General features: G+C 48.2%; 1 protein-coding gene across 1 annotated transcript in view; it reads left to right on the forward strand.

Moving 5' to 3' along the window:
* niban2a (niban apoptosis regulator 2a) overlaps positions 1-13616 on the forward strand; it is a 62032-nt gene that overhangs the window by 6986 nt on the left and 41430 nt on the right. The window contains exon 2 of the mRNA XM_056290363.1: positions 9814-9944. Coding sequence (XP_056146338.1) covers positions 9814-9944 — 131 coding nt within the window. The remainder of the gene's footprint in view (positions 1-9813; positions 9945-13616) is intronic.

Below are 13616 nucleotides of genomic sequence, written 5' to 3' on the forward strand. Positions count from 1 at the left end.
GTTGAGGATGTGGTTTGGGCCTTTCTTGGAACTCGTTCCTTTCGGGGTCTGTGCTTGTTTTCAGCAGCACAGTGGAGGTCGTGGTTGTAGCGCCCAGCACCCTCATGGACAGCCAGTCTCCAGGCCTCCCTGTTTTTTGCTGCTTGTTCCCAGGTGTTGAGGTCGATGCCAGGCCTTTTGATGTGGGCCTTGATGCTATCTTTATATCGCTCTTTTGTCCTCCTGGGGCACAGCATCCTGTCACCAGCTGAGAGTAAAGGATTTGTTTCAGGATGCGAGAGTCAGACATGCGGCGGACATAGCCAGTCCATCTCCGCTGATGTTGTGCGATGGTGGCAGTTATAGTAGGCATGTTGGCCTGCTTGAGGACGCTGAAGTTGGTGCATTTATCCTCCCAGCTTATTGTAACAATCTTCCTGTGGCATCGCTGTTGGTATGCCTTGAGTGCCTTCAGGTGCCTGCTATATGTGGTCCAGGTTTCTGACCCATACAGTTCAGCGGGCAGCACTACTGCTTTGTACACCAGAATTGTTTTTCTGGCCTGAAGGTCGCGGTTTTCAAAAACCCTATTACTCAGTCTTGAGAAGGCCTGCCTGGCACAACTGAGACGATGGTGTATTTCAATGTCAATGTTGGCTTTGGAGGAGAGAAGGCTGCCAAGATATGGGAACTGTTTCCCGTTTTCGAGTCTGGTGATGTCTACAGAGATGGATGGGGGGAGAGCAGGCATATTTCTGTTGGGTGGAGGTTGGTAGAGGATATATGGGTCTTTTTATGTTAATGGCCTGGCTAAGCTGCTTATATGCCTTTGGAAAGACTTCAAGTATGCTCTGTAGTGCCTCTTCTATGGGGACACTAAGGCGTTGCCATCATCATAATGCAGCTCTATGATGGATGTGGTGGTGGTTTTACCTTTAGCTCTGAATCTGTTAAGATTCAGAAGATTCCCATTAGTCCTCTACATGATTTTGACTCACTGAGGCAGATTGAGACCCGTGAGGTGGAGGATGGTGGCAGGGAAAACAGAGAACAGGGTTGAGGCAATGACACAGCCTTGTTTGACTCCTGTGTGGACCTTGAAGGATTCTGTCTCATCTCCATAATTGCTGACTACTCTAGCTGTCATGTAGTAGTCGTAGTACTCTGATATATTTGTCAGGGCAGCCTATTTTTGACAGAACTTGTCAGAGGGCCTGGCGGTTCACAGAATCAAAAGCTTTGGTTAAGTCTTTAAAGGCCATGTACAATGGTTAATTCTGTCCCAGGGCTTTTTCTTGGAGTTGGCGAGTGGTAAAATCATGTCCATGGTGTGTCTGTTAGGGCAAAAACCGCTCTCGGATTCTGGCAGAGTTTCCTCTGATATTGTGGGGAGTCTGTTGGCCAAGACCTTAGCCAGGGCTTTCCCTGTGGTGGAAAGCAGGGAAATGCCACGGTAATTTCCACACTCAACTTTGTCCCCTTTCTTAAAGATAGAGACAATGATTGCACCCCTAAATTGCACAGGGATGGCCTATTTTCCCCATGTTTTACATAGCAGGGCATGGATATGTCTGAGGAGTGTAGGTCCACCTGCCAGTACTTCTGCCGGTATGCCATCAGGACCAGCAGCCTTGTTGATTTTCATGTTCCTGATGACATCCTGGACTTCCCTTAGACTAGGTGGTGCTACCATGTCCTCTTCTTTGGGTTGCTGAGAAGGTTATTGGAGGGCATCCATCTCAGGGCTCGAGTCCCGGTTCAAAAGAGCCTGGTAGTGCTCTTTCCACCTCTCTTTGATTGACGCATTGTCTGTTAGCAATGTGTGCCCATCTTTGGAGTGAAGGGGGTTTCGATGGTGATGGCTGGGACTGTATATTGCTTTAATAATAATGATAATAATAATAATAAATCAAACTTATATAGCGCTTTTCTAACACTCAACGTCACTTTACAATAAACGGCAGTGAAACAAGACAACAGATAAACATAACACAAACATACAGGGGTGGATGGGAAGGGGGGGGAGGCTATGAGAGGGAGAAGTGGCAGCCACACATGATGCCAGCAGTACTCTCTCACTTAGACAGATACACAAGGGCAAGAAACACAAAAAACAGCAGCACTGTAGACGTTGATTTTCTGTAGGGGTTTACTCCCGTAGCCTATTCCTCTCCCGAGGTATCCACTAGGCAGTGGTACTATTTAACTCATAGATGGGGGCTGGTTCGTGGGCATCAGGGAATATCCACACACCGGTGGGCCTGCGTACCGCATGTGTAGGGGCCGGACCTCCTCCGAGTCCCTTGTAGGTCAGCCAGGGTCCAAGGTGTACCCAGTTACCGTGTGTCGCTATAAGGAGGCACTACATTGGGCTCGCTGTTGGGGAGGCGATGTACTGGCAGGGAGCGACTTATGCGCTCGGCTCTCCTGTTCGCATTTCTGCTAGCCAGTGGTGAAGGTTGAGAGTGAGATGTGACAGGCACAGAACACTACACCAACACACTTCACAACAACCTGACTTCTTACAGAAGAATGTCAGACACACAAAGCTTTAGTAGCATTGAAGAAGCCTCTGGTATCCCCAGGGTCTACAAGGTGATGGCTCTCAAGGGCCTTCTTCATTCACCTGGTTCTTCAGTTCCCTGACCCGGCTTTGGATGGCTGACTTTGCTCTTGCATGGGCAGCTTGTTTATTTTGGCAGTTGATGTCATTCTGCCAAATGGTAAAGACGTGCCTCTTGATATTCATAACCAATTGGATTCTTCATCTTATGTCCAAGAGTGGTTTTAAAGTTGCCTGCGATTGCAGTCCTGAGCATATCCCAGTGGTACTGACCATGGCCTTGAACTGTTGACGAGAGGAGGTATCAGTAAGTTGTTGGAGGTTGAGCTTTGGCCGTCTCTGCTTTTTCTGCAGCCTTCTTTTCCAGTGAATATGGATGGATAGGGTGGAGTAGATAAGGCGGTGGTCAATCCAGCAGTCATCTGCACTGATCATCCCTCTGGTGTTAAGTACCTCGTGCCGGACTCTGATGGATGACAATGTAGTCAGTGAGGTGCCAAATGTTAGACCGAGTGTGCCTCCAGGTGGTTTTGTATTTGTTCTTCTGGTGGAAGAGTGTGTTGATGATGGTTAGGCTGTGTTCTGAGCATGTTGTTAACAGCAGGATACCATGGGAGTTTGTGTTTCCAACTCCTTCCTTGTCAATTATGCCTCTCCACAAGTGGTAATTATGTCCCACTCTGTCATTGAAATCTCCAAGCAGGATGAGCTTATCCTCCCCGGGGACTTCAGTGAGAACATTGTCCAGGTCGGCATGGAAGGTCTCCTTTACTTCATCTTGTGAGTCTAGTGTTGGAGCATGTGTACTGATGACAGTGATGCTTTGGTTATTTACAAGCGCCAGTCGTATTGTCATCAGGCGTTCATTGATGCCCAGCGGAAGCTCAGCAAGGTTGCAAATGAGGCTGTTTTTATGGCAAAGCCCACACCATAGATCCTCAGCTCACCAGCTGCTTTGCCTTTCCAGAAGAAAGTGTAACCACCCTTCTCCTCTTTCAGCTGCCCTTGGTCGGCCAATCGGGTTTCAGAGAGTGCGACAATATCAATCTGGAATCTTCTCAGCTCTCGGGCGACTACTGCTACTACTACTACTACTACTACTATTACTACTACTACTACTACTTCTACTGCTACTTCTACTACTACGACTGCGACTACTGCGACTACTACTACTACTACTACGACTACTACGACTACGACTACTGCGACTACTACTACTATTACTACTACTACTACTACTTCTACTACTACGACTACGACTACTGCGACTACTACTACTACTACTACTTCATATAGTACAAAAATTATATGATTTCTATGTAGCAAATGAACTAACACTACTTTATACAGCCCCGCTATAATATGATTACTGTATAGCAAATGTACTACTATTACTTCTTCTTCTACTACTACTACTACTACTACTACCTACTACTACGACTATGACATCATATAGTCACTATATGATTCAAATGTAGTGCTATGTGATGCTGGTTGGTACCACTATCTTCCAGTAGAGGTTAAAGTCATAAATCCTATAACAGTTAGTGATTTCTATGACAACATCAGATACACGCTAAGAATTTGGCACACTGTGCCCCCGTCATTCAACTTGACCTAAGACATGACTCCCTCAGCTCAGCTCTGCCATTCGCCACTGATGGCATCACTGTCCACAATTCTGCTGCCCTGAGTCCAAATGCTGTGTGACTGGAACATCCATTTTTGGACTCAGTCTCAGTCTGCAGTGAAAGTTCAATGCGATCGACCACAAGATTGGTCTGTCTCGCGAGGCAATGGCTCAAACATAATAGGAGGAACTGCTTTGCTGTGAAAGCTCAATAAATAACATCCCCCACTGTGGCAACTGGAGGAGCTCAGTGTTTCAGATCGTTTCAGTTTCCCAAGTTAACACTCGAGTGTTGTATTATTGCACAATGGTTTAAGAAGTTACTCATCGTGAAGAAGCTACATAGCATAAGAGTGAGGAAAAGAGCAGCAAAGGACTTCCAGTGATTCTGCACATGCAGCAACAACCTCGTCCTCCTCTACCCGTCTGTGAAAGTACCTTGAATAGGAGAAAAGAGATCACAGTTAAACTGGCAAAATGCAAAATGGCTCACAGTTTTACAAGAATCATGCAAGGCTTCTTTGTAGAGCGATACACACGGTTTACTGTTTACTCTGTGTCCTCCACTGTCTCTGGTATTGCATGTGAGGGTACTGTTGTCTCTCTCTGCACCATGTGTGTTGGCACCAACCATGTCACCTTAATTCCCAGTATTACTTTGCACAATCCTCTATAGTTTGTGCACTAGTAAAAATTTTCTCACTTGGTCTTCCTAACTCAAAATTCATTTATTTATAGAAAACATCTTGTAGACTGAAACTCAATGTAATGTGAGACACCGGCACGAGCAGGCATTACGGTTTGCCCTCGGGTTCAAGGGAAAAGCACTCCAGACTCCGAAAGCAGGCCCATAAGCCTTCGCTTAAGTCTTGGTCTGTTTATGAAAAAGCTAAAAGGCTTTTTCTGCAGATCTCATAGGTCCACAAGGATCACACTTTGATACTGTGTTGAATATATGCTCACGTAAGGATATAATGATCATTAAAATAATCATAACATGGATTCGTAAGTGACTGATAACATGTGTAATTCAGTTTATCTAAGAGTCCATCTACTAACAGCCTGGGTGGCCATACGGGAACCCGAATTCCCAACTCGGGCAGAATTGTTTCCACAACCAACCCAACCCGCAGGACCGCGATTATATTCACTGCACCACTCTACTGTAAATCAGATTTCAGTAATTGTTTATACATGTGGTGTGACCAGGGGCCTTTAATTTCTTCCACACTCGGGGGAAACCTCCTGACTATCTGGTGACAGAAAGACCACTTGGGCTTTTAATGGCAGATCACAGGGAAGAAGAGCTTGCAGCTCAGCTTCCGCTGATAGGTGTCCATGCACGGGGGTTGCAGGACGACCGAGACATGTGACGGGCTGCTGCGCCGCTCTTGTCCACTGAAATATTCATCATCTCAGCCTCTGATTTGATATTCTGGTAGTGTTGTTGTGACATCTGAAATAAGCTACGGTTCGAAATGGGAAATAATTTAATCACCAGTTGCAATGGGCCTCATTGAGAGACAGGTGCTAGACATAAAGGCTGTGCCTGTAGCTTAAAGGTACAGTGCGGTAGACACAGTACATGTGATAACATGAGGAAACAGAAATTGCACACCGATGTGACACGAAAATTACTTAGCTATCCACAGTGGCAGTTATTTATTCACAACTATGTTTTATAAGATATTTGTAAATCCACCCCATTCTTCAACACTTAAGTCTACTATCTCTTCAGTTTTGTTATTTTTGTGCCTCACTGGTGCACTCCTCATGGGAACCACAGCGAAATGCCTAAACTATACGTAAGTGCAAACCCCTGGTATACACTGATAGCTTGAAATGGGCTTGTAGTTGTATTGATGTTGTTCAGCCTTTGTGACTGTGTGTTTTTACAGCTGCCTTCCAGCCAGGCCTCCATTTGAAGCCTGGCCAGTTGAAATACGACTTGCCACTGCTTCCATTCTTCAGCGTGTTTGTCTTTGTCCCCGCTTTTCGGTGCGTCTGTGTTCATTTATCTGTCTGTTTTTCTGTCCGTCTGTCTGTGTCTTGTCTACCTTTGCGTATATGTGGGTCTTTTTGTGCTCGCTTGTCTGCTTCTACATCAATTGCTCATTTGTCTGTGTGTGTCTGTGTGTGTGTGTGTTGCACAGGGTGGTGTGATGCGTCTAGTGCAGTAGTGCAGTAGTTAGAGGAAAGATCAGGAATCAGGAACACATTATTTGTCGTTTCCCCCAGCCCACAGCAGTGCAACACAAAGACAGAAACACATACCTAAAAACTACAAGAACACACATATCAAACTACCAACAAAAATGAATAAATAAAAAAATCACTGTCTGAGAGAACAAACACCAGGGTGACTGTCAGAACTGCTGGTCTGCATGGGCTAGCAGTTAGCTTAGCCTGCCCTGCTACTGCATCCTGTCAGACCGCCCTCGGTGTTTCCTGACACGGCTAGGCTATAGGCTAGATGCACGCTTACAGCTAGCTGCCGCTGGCTAGCCCTTGTGGTGAACGAGGAAGCAGCCCAGTGCGTAAGCCTTCCCCCGCCAGTACGTAGCCTCTCCTTCGCCAAGACCTCTGCCATGCCTCCTCGTGGCCATGCACGGCAACTGGGCGCCTCACGGCCTCAGACAATTTTGGTAGGGGATCTCGGAGCCGCAGTGGTCCACAGAGGCTGTTCATAGCCAACCACTGCCCCGCTGCCTTGTGGGAAATATATTGAGACCAAGGCCAGGGGAGCACACCTCCAGAGAAAGGCACCGTGTTTGGTGGGCCACATTGGGCGGTTCTTCGGCAGTCTGGAGTTTCCGGCAGCCTCCTGCAGTCATGATGGGTTACTGGTCATCCTGGGTATAAGCCCTTCCCACCAGGACCAACCTGTCATGGCAAAGACAGCGCTAATGAGGACTGCACACCCCCTGTGGCACTCTAAAAACCTCCTTTTGTAGGTCTCCACCTCTGGCCATGGTGTACAGTATCTGGCCTTATATCCGGTTGAAGTCTGGTGGTGTTGGGGTGTCTGGTGGTGGGAGCAGGGTAGAGTGGCCTGGGGGCTCCTAGCCAGAGCCCTGCGCATCAGTGGCATGGGGTATATGCTCACTAGCAGCTGGGATTGAAAGGCAGCTGCTTTCGGCAGACCCCAGTGTTACTGAGCAGCCCTATTCAGGGACCACACTGCTCACCCTAATTGGGCGGGCGGGGTGGCCTAAAAATTGTCCACTCAACCAACCCCCTGGGTAGGTCACTGCGTCTACCGGGAATCCCATCCTGTGGTGAAGATTATCTCATTCACACTGGGAATGTTTGGACTCTCACTGATAATGAGCTGCCCTAATGGGGGACATTTGGTCCCCATTAGGGCAGATGAAACCTGAAACCACCTATCCTGTGGGGACTTTTGATGGGTTCCCATGAGGAAAATGGTCCATTATAGGGTGAGGACTTGGGTTTAGGGTTAAGGTTAGAATCAAGATTAGGTTAAGGCGAGGGTTAGGGTTAAGGGCTGGGAATGAATGTAGCCCCACGAAGGGGGGGGGGTCCCCACAAGTATAGGGTGACATGGTATGTATGTGTGTGTGTGTGTGAAGTATTGAATTTGCTGCACAATCCAGGTTTCCAACAAAACCTTTTATCAAACTATATCCTCCACCCCCCCCCCAACCTTCACGTGTCAGACGGATTTAAATAGGTGGGATCAGTTGGGAATCTTCTGTCGTACCTTGGTGATTTATGGGATATGTGTGTATTGTGTGTTTCTGCGACGGTGATGGTGGTGATGGTGGTGGGGTTGTGCGTCGTCCCGCCACTGTCCTTGTCCCACCTCCATCACTTTCTCGCTATCCTGCCCTGTCAGCTCTTTCCTTCCTGCTCTCCTACAGCTGGCCCGCTTCCTCCTTCCTGTCTCGGCCCCCGTCAGTAAACATCTTATAGTCAGCGGCGTCAGGGCCTGACTGCGATGGACAGATTGATCCGGCCTCAAACCCGCATTTCCCCCAGCGTCGACTGATGTCGGCTTGTATTGTCGCGCGTTGTCGAGCAGTCTCGCCCCAGTCTTCCCCCACATGTATCTCTCGCAGTTTTGATTACGAGTTGGAAAAGAATGCAACCGAGAGTCGAGCAGGGGGAAGGATGTGGACAACCCAAGATAACGCTGATACATTTGTTATTGTATCATGGATGCGGGGGTGGAGGTTCTGGGGGGTAAGGGGGTGTTTGGAATAGGCCTGTTTGACATTATAGTGAATCATGCAGTTGAACCGGCTGCTTTTCTGGCACGTATCCCTCCCCCTCCCCTCCCCCCCCCCCCCATGCTGTCAGATGAGTTTTATTGGAAAAAGGTGTCCTCCGTGTTTGGGGTTCAGACAGACCCAGTGTGTATTTACCTGTGTGCCTCGCCACAACATTTTTGCAAAAATGCCTTGGCTAGCATCCGGGTAGCGTAGCGGTCTATTCCGTTGCCTACCGACACGTGGATCGCAGGTTCGAATTCCCTGGTTACCTCCGGCTTGGCCATGTTTGCGGGTGGGAAGCCGGATGTGGGTAAGTGTCCTGGTCGCTGCACTGGCGCCTCCTCTGGTCGGTCGGGGCGTCTGTTCAGGGGGGAGGGGGAACGGGGGGGGGGATAGCGTGATCCTCCCACGCGCTACGGCCCCCCTGGTGAAACTCCTCACTGTCAGGTGAAAAGAAGCGGCTGGCGACTCCACGTGTATGGGAGGAGGCATGTGGTAGTCTGCAGCCCTCCCCGGATCAGCAGAGGGGGTGGAGCAGCGACCGGGACGGCACGTAGAAAGGGGTAATTGGCCGGATAAATTGGGGAGTAAAGGGGAAAAAATGTTTGAAAAACAAAACTATTGTATTTAGAAATCACGTCAGGACACAGCGCTGTCGCTCGACACAACCTCTCCGTGGCATTCTTTATTTAGACTGACCCAGCATCAAAGGCAGACCCGATCAAACAACCCAGAGCCCGCAGGCATCACCAATCGATCCCAGCACAATAGAACAGCACCAAATCAAATGCAGCACTGTCGATGTGTGCGTGCATAACAAAAACCCCTCGGCTAAAACGATGCAGCATGAAAAGATGGAGAGCTCGCCACCGACAGCGTCTCAGCTGCAGGCGGTGAAAGTGCAAAGGTCAAATTGTCCTGATAACGCGGGAACGTCTGTCTTCTCTCTCTCAAAGGCCCACTTTCACTTTACTACGTGGACCTTTTTCCTGAAGAACCGATCCCGGCTGCGTCCGTGTTAAGCTCCGCGAACCAGTCTCGCGACCCTGGCGTGTCGGCCCTCGCGACACTCGCTGTTGGCAAGGGCTTGAAATCTGGTCCCTCATGTTGGACGCAGTCTTCTTGACCCTGCGGCGCCGCCCCTTCTCTCCCCCTCGCTGTCAGACTCGAGCTACTGTGGTTGTGTCCTACTGTGCAATGCAACAACGTCGTGTTGATTGTTTTCATTTACTATTAATGGACCATAACGCCGTCTCGCGCTGTGACTCTGCAAAACACCGTGCACACACGTGTAGCATTGTCAGCGTTATTACTGTATAATGACGCATTGCTGTGTGTGTGTGCGTGCGTGTGTGCGTGCGTGCGTGTGCGTGCGTGGTTTTTGTGCCTGTCCTTACTTTTCCCAGTTCGAACCAGGGACGTGATGGGGGAGTTTGGCCAGCTGTACGAGCAGCAGTATGCGGTGGCGCTCTTCAACAGCGTCCGCTTCGAGATCGAAGGAGGAGGGGGGACACAGTCACAGCTCCTTCACAGAAAGGCAAGTTCATCTGCACCTCCTGATAACGGAGGTGGGTGGGTGGGGGGGGGGTCAACATCACCACGAGATGAATATAGCTAATTTGCGGAGAATTTCTCTGGCTTCTGCAGTGACGTTGTGCGGCCATGACATGGCGGCCACGTGCGTCTCGGCGTCTCTTGGCTGGACGTGAGGCTCCATAACCCACAAAATGTAAAATTTACACAATGCCACGTGCTTTTAACTATGGGCTGTTTTATCAGCTGATAGGATTTCTTCGACAGACTCCGATTTTGTTGGAAATGTTGAGCTGGACTATCCTGGGACTCGAACCCACGACCTTCTTGCTGTAAATAATGGATTGCATTTATACAGTGCTTTTCTGGTTTAGTGTACGCCTCACATTCACCCATTCACATACACACACTGGTGGTGGAGGCTGCCATCAGGAGCAGTTAGGGGTTCAGTTTCTGGCTCAAGGACACCTTGTCACGCTATCTTGGGGGAGCTGGGGATCGAACCGGTGACTTTCTGATTACTGGACGACCCGCTCTACCTCTTGAGCCATGCCGCTTGACTCTTTTATGATGATAACAGTCTTGAAACTGCAACATTTGAAACTGTCTCGCCTCACCTAAGCAAGATGCTAATCTGTCCTGGCTAGCAGTTCACGTTATGCAGCCAAGTGCAGGCACTTAGCTCTGTTTTAGTTGTTACAGTAAACTCACATCTCTAACTGTAGTTTTTTTTAATGCAATTTGTATGTGAGATTACTGGTTGCTGATCTGGTATTGATCCATAGCCTAGCTTTCATGATGCTATGCTATGTCTGTAGCTTAGGTAAAGCTCATGTCCCTGCCATCAAGCTGTGCTACCGTGGCTTGTGGAGCTATGCAAGAAGTGGCTGCTGTGACTGCTTCACCCCCTTTATTAAGTCAAGTCAAGTCAAGTCAAGTCAAGTCAAGTCAAGTCAAGTCAAGTCAAGTTTATTTATATAGCACATTTAAAACAACCACAGTTGAACCAAAGTGCTGCACAAGCTTAAAACACAATATTAAATAAGTGACACACATCAATATAAAAACATACGTAGAGGAATGTGGGAGGAGGCTCAAATTAAGGTTGAGCGTCCTCCCACCCACCCCTTAAATCAGTGCAATCTCTTTTTAAAACACTTTGTAAAATCACATTATTATCATTATTAATTTAATATTACCATTTATTGTGTATTATTATCTATTATTTATTTTATTATTATTAATTAATTTAATATTACTATTTGTTATTATTTATTGTTTATGATTAATTATTATTTATTTTTTGTTATTATTATTTCTATTATTTATCACATAATTATTTTTTTTAAAATCACATTACATGTCTCTTCTGTGGCTTTTACCCGTAAAATCATACCTCACGTGTCCCTTGACATGTGAAGTATGTGACACCTGCCTGTAATGTCTTGTTAGCTTCAGTCTAACCATATTAGCATCAGGATCAGAATCCATATTGTTTGTCAAGTGAGTTTTCAAGCATCAGGACTTTGACTTGGTGCAAAGCAGTGCAGGGTGCACGGTGCAGTAGCATGCGGCCTGTTCAGTACTCGCTGCTGCTCATGTGGCCGCTGCAACTTGTGTAGCATAAATTCACTGGAGGGAAAGTGGAGCAGTTTGCACGCATGAGAAGTGGTGCATTTTTTAATACTGTGATGGCCGACTCCTTTATCTGCTATTTCCACTCTGTGTAAGATAGCTGCTCCTCACACACACACACACACACACACCCACACACACATGCTATAGATTAGATAGTGTCTCATTTGCATAAAACAAAATAACAGATCCAAAGTAGTTTGATGCCACTCAGACCAGAGCTTACTTAGCAATTCCTGCAGACACCAAAATGAATTTTGGCAGCCATACACATGTGTAGTATATCTGGACTAGCATCTTAGAAACACTGCAAAGTTCTTTTGCGCAACCACGGTTTGGTTACACTTGGTCGGCTTGTTCAGAAGTGTGTTCTCTGCTGAAAGACCAAACCTACATGACTTGAACAAGGTGCGTTCAAGATGAAGCCACACTGCCTCTTGGCTAAAAATGCTGTCGGCCGATCAGTGCCCATCTCTCTGAGGGCTTCTGTGAATTCCTTCTTGGCTCCTACGAAGTTACTGCCCAGGTCACATCTAATCTGACGTACTGATCCCCGTACAGCGATGAAGCGGCGCAGGCCGATGATGAAGGAATCTGCAGGCGTGTCTTCCGGCATCTCAGTGTGAATGGCCCGGGAGCAAAAACATGGGAACAGGAGGCCGTATCTTTTGTGGACCGTACGCCCTTGTTTGGCGAGGAACGGGCCAAAACGATCCATCCCACAGTATGTGAATGGTGGTGATGGGTCTACACGTTCTGACGGAAGATCAGCCGTCCGCTGTTCTTCCGTGGGTCACCTGAGCTTCCCACATGTCCCACATTGATGCACATAGGGTGCCACAGCTCTGTTGGCTCCTGGAACCCAGTAGCCCAGGGGTGCCCAACTCCAGGCCTCGAGGGCCCTCAAGGCCTGGAGTTGGGCACCCCAGCAGTTACCATTTGATCTGATCTCGTTAACGGTGAGGCCTTGGCCTTGGTGCCTGACCTTCTCATGATAATGAGCAGTTACCAGTTTGGTGGTGTGGTGATCTCTGGGGATGATCACAGGGTGCTTGACTGAGTAGGGGGGCGACGCAGCGCAAAGCCATCCTCCCAACCATGAGCAGTTTATCTCGATCCAGTATTCTCGGAGATAGATGTTTCTCTCCGGTCATCCTGGAGATGAAATATGTCAAGTTTTGTCTTGAGCCCAAAGGCAAACAAACAAACCCGGCAGAATAAAAATACCAGCTGTTGCGCCGCATCCGGAGAACCGGGAGTTGAAAACCGCCGCGTTGAGGAATAACACACACAGATCTGTCCACGCTGGTAGAAATAAATAAATTCCATTTTGCAGCTGACAAATATCTGGTTTCAAATAAGGCCACCTCTATCTTTATCATCTCCTCTCCCGGCTCCTCTTCCTGCCCTCGCTCCCTCCTTCCTCCATGGGAGGGAGTTGTTTGGGATCAGAATTATTTGTTCTTGGACAGGATATCTGAAGTGTTACGTGTGCACAGCTATGTAAACACTTTTGTTTTCGGTTGTTGAAATTTCCACCCCCACGAGCTCGGAAAAATTAATTAAGCTCCAGAACACAGACTTGAGGCACCACTGGCTGAGGGAGCACTCGCTATACCGGCTATGTCAACATGACGCAGTCATCCGCTATTCCCAGTACTCTGAGTTAGACTATGCTATTAAATAATACAATTAGGATCTTTAAAGGATGCTCCCCCTACCCCCCCTTTTCTCCTCAATTGCACTTGGCCAATTACCCCACTCTTCCGAGCCGTCCCGGTCGCTGCTCCACCCCCTCTGCTGATCCGGGGAGGGCTGCAGACTACCACATGCCTTCTTTTCAGCTGACAGTGAGGAGTTTCACCAGGCGGACGTAGCACGTGGGAATATCGTGATCCTCCCACGTGCTACGTCCGCCTGGTGAAACTCCTCACGGTCAGGTGAAAAGAAGCGGCTGGCGACTCCACGTGTATGGGAGGAGGCATGCGGTAGTCTGCAGCCCTCCCCGGATCAGCAGAGCGGGTGGAGCAGTTGGGGAGAA

This window comes from Lampris incognitus, chromosome 12 (assembly GCF_029633865.1).
Source record: "Lampris incognitus isolate fLamInc1 chromosome 12, fLamInc1.hap2, whole genome shotgun sequence".
Classification (NCBI taxonomy): Eukaryota; Metazoa; Chordata; class Actinopteri; order Lampriformes; family Lampridae; genus Lampris; species Lampris incognitus.